Genomic DNA, 7681 nt, shown 5'->3' on the forward strand with positions numbered 1-7681 from the left:
GATTATATATTATTGTTATTATTCAGCTTGGTAGGTTGCGGATTATTGGGAGGGCAGTAATTGTATTCATCGGACGGAGGTGAGTCTTCTCACCATACCTATGGGTCTACGGCACCAAGGCCGGCCCATTATGTGATCATGTTATGTGTGTGTTATTCATTTATGAATTGATATGTTGTGTGATATTATGTTGGTATGGAAGACCCGGGGGGAAGCCCGTGGCATTGGATATAAGACCATGTGGGGTAGCCCATGGCAGTCCTAGGTAAAGACCATGTGGGGTAGCCCATGACATTGGATGTAAGGCCATGTGGGGTAGCCCATGGCGATCCTAGGTAAAGACCATGTGGGGTAGCCCATGGCACTCTTGTTGAATCATATTGCATAGTTTCTGTGGCATGTTTATAGCTTATTTTTAGCTTTCAGGATATGTGTATGTGAATGTGTATGGTATGCTCTGGGAAACTCAGTAAGCATTTCGCTTACAGGTTGTTGATTTGTTTCAGGTACTTCTGAGCCTAAGGGCAAGGGCAATGCGTGATGACGTGGCGTGCACTCTATCTCTCTTTTGATATGTTTGGGACCCTCTGATGTTTTAAAAAGGAAAACAATGAAGTAATGAATGTTGATTTGAAAATAAATGTTTTGGAATTTTATGGTTTATGAGATTGGCTTTAGTTAACAAAAAAAATGATGATGAAAATTTTCTTTGTAAAATTGGGTTGTTACAATTCTCAAATTCGATTATGATTATGGCATCCCTTTTCATAGTTCGAATTGTGAGATTTGGCAATTAGTTTGAACAATCGAGACTTATTGCTATAAGTTCTGGAATTGTTTAGACACACATCTGAGCTGTCTAAAGTAAGGTGTATGAGTTTGAGATGCTTAGATAAAAGCTTGTCAAAGCATATCGTATTAGAAACAATGAAATTTTGAAGTCAATAAGTATTGTTTTCTAAAAGTTTAGCTGGTTTCTGAATACGTGTCAAAGCTAGTGGGAGGATAAATGTTATGCTGGTATGGATATAATCATCATGTTAGTGGGAGCATGATCATTATTGCAAGTTGGCAATATTAATTATAGAAAAACAAAAGTTTCACTTTGCAAAGTCGCAGGGGTTGAAAAGTTGTTTTTGCTATAATTAAGGGAGAGGATGTTATAATTCGTTTCCAATCTTAAAGTTTAGATCGAGAAATTTTAATCAAATTTAGTCAAAAAGATATATGAATGTTATGTTGAAAGGATTCAACATAAGAGAATTCTATATATATGGAAATATTTGTTGCGTTCTCACACTTGATTATGATTACGGCATCCCTTTTCATAGTTCGAATCGTGAAAACATGGCAAATAGAAATATTATAGCAAAAGACTGGTAAAGTATCATGTCGTTGTAATATTCGACCGTTCTAAAATTTTCCAAATGCCTAGGGCATTAAGAGGGAAAGATGACTAGAATCGGATTTGACTGAATTAGTTAAACAACTGTCAAGGATAATCTAAGGTTCGCCAAGGATTGGTCACTTGTGAACAGTTGGAAGTATAGTAATGGAAGGACCATATTGACATTATTATTATTAGATATGATTCTATTAATAATGAGTATTCATATGGAAAATATGGAAATGTTTCCTTATTGGGAGTTGGACATTAAGGATCTATGTCTAGATTGGAAACTTTTATGCAAGAAGAATGTTCAAAGGAATGTACTTTGAATGTGAGACTTCACATCTATGGAATTGTCTTGTAACAATCTCCAATAGAGCATTTTGAAATTTCATTGGCCGAGTCTTGGTGACTTTTGTGCCATGACATTACGAAAGGACCGTTGCATAAAGTGTTAGAATCTAACATATTCTATAAATGGCAAGAATTTGGTATTCTTACACTTGTGGTAAGGATTGGGAATTGTGAAATGAGTGTGATTGAAAATGTTATTCAATTATACTATTTCACAGAGTAAGGACCATAAGTAAACATGGTGTGCATGCTAAGAGCAAGGGACAATTGTCGTTATAATTCAAGAAGTTGATTACTCGAAACAACAAATAATGAGTAATCAATATGGTGATTAAACAAAAGTGTTTTATTTATACTCAAAAGTTTGGGGCCATATAAGATTAGTATTATTCTTCTGTTTCAATTTGCATGTTTTGACTTCCTAAATAATTGAGTTATTTGAGAATAATCGAATTATTTTAACGTTCCACAGTCGCTCATACTTTGGGAGTATGTATGAAAGAAGATTGTCATGAATTGGTGTGTAGATTGTCTAAAGTGTATTAGACATAGCAAAAGTTTGCTACAACGTTCATGAGTGCTTACGAATATGATTTGAGCATTGGATTAAACCCACGCTCACTTGGATCGCTTCATGGATTTTATCACAAGTGATTGGTGAGACGATAATATCTTATGTTCTTGAAACCGAGATGTGTGAGTTGTATCTTGCGAGTCGGTTACACATTGATAATATATAAACGCACCAGTAACTTGGTGTTATAAAACATATTGTTGTGTGTTATTCGGTGAGTGAGTACAAGCGAGCATTGAGTCGAAGTTTATCCGTTCCTTTTACCCAAAGTGGGATAAAAGCGATATTTGTGGGCCCCTCGATGATTTAGTGATGACAAAGAAAAGTGCTTGGCCGGGCCAGGGCTAATTTGATTTGTTCAATTAGTCAAACGTCATAAATCAGAAATCGGGAAACAACACATAGACTAAGAGAATGATCTCAATCCATGTCTCACGTCTATACGATATCTAGAATGGAGGAATATATGATCCCTTATCTAAAGGACGCGTATCTGATAAGATCAGAGTTGACAGCGGCTTTTGAAAGCTACGATTGCGGATCAGGATCTGAAGTCATACGATGAATAGTTATTAGACTTATCCAAGTGGGGGACTGTTGGATTAGTGTCTAAGTCCATAACTATTTTGGTATGTACTTGACCCGATGGTGCATGGTCCTTTTGGGTTGCCTTCACCAAAGCAACTTGATAGGATGAATTATGGAGAGAGAGGATTAGTTATGATTTATTAATATATTATGAGAATAATATATTAAAGGAGAAATCATATTTTTTAATTAATATTAGTCAATAATTAATTAAGAATTAATTTTGTGGCTAAAAGAGATTAATTAAACTTAGGGGACTAGAACTATCAATTGTGTGATAGTTGAATATTGGGCTAATGGACTTCTTAGAGGGGTGGACGAAATCTATGGGGAAACCCATTAGAAATCGCCCAAGGCCTCTAAAGGAGGAGTCTATGGGTTTCTTAGGGCCTAAGCAGTCAAATTAGGGTTTCCTTGTTAGATAACCCTAATAGTCTCACTATTTAAGAACCCCTAGGGCACCAAAAACGTGGCCAACTGATTCCTTAGGGTTTCTAGACGTTTTTGAGTGCCTCTCTTCTTCTCCTTCTTCATCCTCTTGCTCTTGGTGTTTGTGAGCCATTAGAGGAGTGACATTTGTGACTCTAAGCTTTCAGAAGTCAATTACAAGAAGGAATAGATTGTTATTGCTACATAACAATCAAGGTAAGATCTAAACCCTATTCTTATGTTAATATTTATTATCACATGCTAGATCTAGGGTTTATGGCTTTGGATGATTATTGCATGTTCATTAGACAAACTAGATCCAAAGCTTTAGTGTTTGCATGTACACCATAGGAATGTTGTAGTGCTCATAACCCATCAGAAGACTAATCTGTAGGGTCAAAATATCTTGTAATATGTTGAAGTCTGTGTAGTAGTTTATTTCGTATGTATTTAATAAGGTGTCTTGATTGTCGAAGCGTAATGTCTATGCCTTAGTATTTTTTGTACTTTCAGTCTCCTATATATAGGAGTTGAACATAGAGTTGATAGAGAGTTTTTCCCAGCATACTCTCTATCATTTTGTACTCGTGTTCATTGGAAGTGATATGAGCTAAAACCAGATCTTATTTACTTCTCGTGTTCATCTTATATTGTTTTACTCTGATTTGATTCTCATACTCGATTAAACACTTCTACAATTGGTATCAGAGCAGGAATCATGACTGCTTAGATCTGATTTTCAGTTGAATCTCTAGTTATTGAGTCACGAGTTTGTCTCAAAAGTTTCCGCACTGTTTGATTCAGAAAATCATCTCTGATCTACAGTTTTGGTTTGATTATGCGTTTGATTTGTATAATCGAGTAATCGATTTTGAGTTTCTGATCAATTCATTCATTCAAATTCAAATTTCTTCAAGTTTTTCTGAAAAAATCTCATCCGTACATTCATGGCGAATTTCAACATGAACACGATGACTTCATTCTCTCATCTGTTAGGATCTTCTATGAAGATTTCTATGTTGATTCCAGAGTATTATGATCAGTGGGCTGAACGTATGGAGGATTATCTGAATGGTTTGGACGAGGAACTCTAGAGCTGCATCACAGGAACTGCTCAACCTCCGGTGAATGTTCAAAACATCGATTCATCTGGTTCAGCATCTGCTGTTACTGATCAATCCACGAAGCTGGAGAACAATGAAAAGCGGTGTTTGAGAGAATTACGAGGTGCATTGCCACATGTTGTTTACAATTACATTCGTGGTTGTAATACTGCAAAGGATATCGGGAATACTCTTAAAGAAAAATATCAGGGAAGTGAGAAAACGAAGATAAATTCAGTTAAGCAACGCCTTGTGGAGCTTAAAGATTTCAGACAAAAAGAGACTAAAACGATTGAAGTATACTATGATCGTCTTAATGAACTGATCTATAGGTGCAATCGTTATGGAATCACAAGGTCCTATATGGAGTTCAATCTCACGTTATGGAATCGTTATCTTGGATCGATTTGATGTATGAAATCGATGGGGTTACCCTTTCTGATGTCAATCAAAGGAAGCGATTGGGTTTTAGAGAAAAAGGGAGGGAGAAAAGTAATAAGATCATGGCGAGTCTGGCTAGATTGAAGTAAAAAGGAATGATTAGGTTACAACCGAGAGGGAGAGAGAAAGAGGGTAGATGACGAAGGAAAGAAAAGATAAGCATGTAGTAATAAGGATGATGTCAGCAAACAATCCAAGAGTGAGAAATTAACGATTGAAATGTAATGAAGGGCCCTGATTTCTTAAGATTAGAATTTAAGGTTCTCTTTTAATAATATTTAGAGATTGGGTATGGAGATACCACATGGCCCACCATTTTTTTTTTTTTGCTTTGTATGTAAAACGAGTACCAATTGATCACTTTTTTTTTTGCTAACTTCTAAACAATCTTACATGTTGCTTTTTCTTTTCTTTCAAACATATTGGAGAGTGAAGAATGAAAAGTCTTCCACATGTGGGGTCCTAGCAATTCACGGTGGAGATTTTTTTTATTCCTCATCGAGTTTGTCGTTTGTGGAGGGAGATCGGGGTGGTGAGCTTCGCCGGAGTTTGTCGGAGATTTGGAGATTCACGAAGATTTTTTTTGTTGATTGTTTGGTTCTTTGTCAAAACTTGTTAAAAAAGTTAAAGGTTGTATTGTTTTTCAACCTAAACTTGAAATTAATTTATCATATTTTTATATAAAAAATTAGTTACTTGTTTTGGTTTGTGCAGGAAAATAAACCAAAAGGGTCTGGATGTAATAAGTCCAATCTTGTGGACTGAGGGTCAATAAAAGATATCTGCCTGAGAGAAGCGGACTTTGGATCCCTACCTATATCCGATTTTTTATTTGTTATATTATATGTACATGTCTTCATTTTTCGGGATATATCGTATTTTTACTTTCTATGTATTTCTCTCTCTTGTGGTAATCTCATAAGGATTTAAAAAAAAAAAAAAAAAAAGAAAAAAAGAAAAAAAAGACCAAGGTTCCCTCATCTTCTTCATCGTTCCCTCATCTTCTTCATCTATATTTACTAGTGATGAATTAAAGTTATGCTATATCAGTTATCTTACCTGATATTTAGTACCATTATTGTATTTGAGAGAGTATGATGTGGTGAGATTTTATTTTGTAAGAGGATTGGGTGTGAACAACTAATCATAACATCATTTTGGTGCCACATCACCAATGGTATTATAACACCAAGTGGAAAAATGGTCACCATGTTACATCTTGTTATAATACCAACTTTTTTCCACTTTATAATTTCTTTTTAATTTTTTTTCTTGAATTTCTTTTTTTTTTAAATTTAAACAAATATATTTTAAATATAACATAATAAATAAAACATAATGTTTAAAAATTATAAATAACATAGAATAAAAATAATTTTTAAAAATTAAAAATAACATAGAAATCAAATTACACATAACATCCAAATTCAAAAAAAGAAAAAGAAAAAGAAACAACGCTATTCGTTAAAAAAACATTTTTAAAAAAACTAAACGCTATTCGTTATCATTATCGTTATCATAGAAGATATAATCCGTCAAGTCCTCTCGAAGTTGTCTGTGTTTATTTGTGTCCTGAATGTCAACGACTCGATGCAAATACTCTGCTGTTCCTGGTTGAAATTGAACGTGTCTGGGCTCCGTTGGGATATAGTGTGCAATATTTCGTCATTTATCTTCTACTACCATCTTATGCATTATGATACATGCATACATGATATATCGTAGAGTTTCTAAATCCAATGATCGTGCTGCATGTTCAACTATATGTCACTTCGCCTTCAACACTCCAAAAGCACATTCCACATCCTTACGTGCTCTTTCTTGTCTTCTCTTAAAATTTTGTCTCTTTCTTCAACTGGGTGTCGGAATGCCTTCACGAATGTGGAATACTGAGGATATATTCCATCTGTAAGGTAATACCCATATTTGTATTTGTTTCCATTCACCGTGAAAGGAGCATCCGGGGCCTTTCCATTCAAAAGATCGTCGAATATTGGCGACTGATCAAGAACGTTGACGTCGTTGTTGGAACCCGCAACCCCAAAAAATGCATGCCAAATCCATAAATCTTGAGAAGCAACAGCCTCTAAAACCAACGAAGGCGATCCGTGATGACCACTTGCGTATTGCCCTTCCCATGCTACTGGACAATTTTTCCATTTCCAGTGTGTGCAATCAATGCTTCCGATCATTCTGGGAAACCCATAGCGTTCTTCATGCAACGAAGGTTTTCGCAAATACACGTCTCCAAATGTTTCAACAACACCCCTTGACAATGTATACAAACTCTCCCTTGCGGTTCTTTCGGACATTCTCATGTAGTCGTCCATAGTGTCGGGTGACTCCCCCATAGCCATCAAACGAATGGCCGCAACACATTTCTGCAACGTTGTAAACCCTCGTCTACCTCTAGCATCATGTGACAACCGTCAATTTTGGACAAGTCAAAGTCAACTAAAGTCAACAAGTCAAACCGGTCAACTCATCTAACCCTTGTATATTAGGGTTTCCATTATGTTTTTTATTGTACAAATACAAAGTATCACTTAGAGTTTTCACATGTTCGGAAATTCGAAACCCTAATCAGGGCAAGTGATGAAACTACTCGATAAACCATTATTCCTTAACCCTCGGGGCATATAACAATCATAACGAGACTTAACGAGATGTACAAACCTGGCGTTACAAAGCCAAACACTTAAAAAGGTCGCAAACGAAACATCTCCCAAATCTCTCCAAGTATGTGAAATCTCTCCCAGATCTCTCTCTGTATGAGAAATCTCTCCAAGAATGTGAAATCTC

The 7681-nt window shown here is 35.7% G+C and overlaps 1 protein-coding gene across 1 annotated transcript; it reads right to left on the reverse strand.

The window, feature by feature from the left end:
• Nucleotides 1–6657: 6657 nt before the first annotated feature.
• LOC145127331 (uncharacterized) lies at nucleotides 6658–7209 on the reverse strand. Its single transcript, XM_079062547.1, has one exon. It carries the CDS (start codon nucleotides 7207–7209, stop codon nucleotides 6658–6660), a length of 552 nt encoding a protein of 183 aa, XP_078918673.1.
• Between the last annotated feature and the right edge of the window lie 472 nt (nucleotides 7210–7681).

Source organism: Lactuca virosa, chromosome 1, assembly GCF_052849685.1.
Source record: "Lactuca virosa cultivar CGN04683 chromosome 1, Lactuca_virosa_CGN04683_v6, whole genome shotgun sequence".
Taxonomy (NCBI): domain Eukaryota; kingdom Viridiplantae; phylum Streptophyta; class Magnoliopsida; order Asterales; family Asteraceae; genus Lactuca; species Lactuca virosa.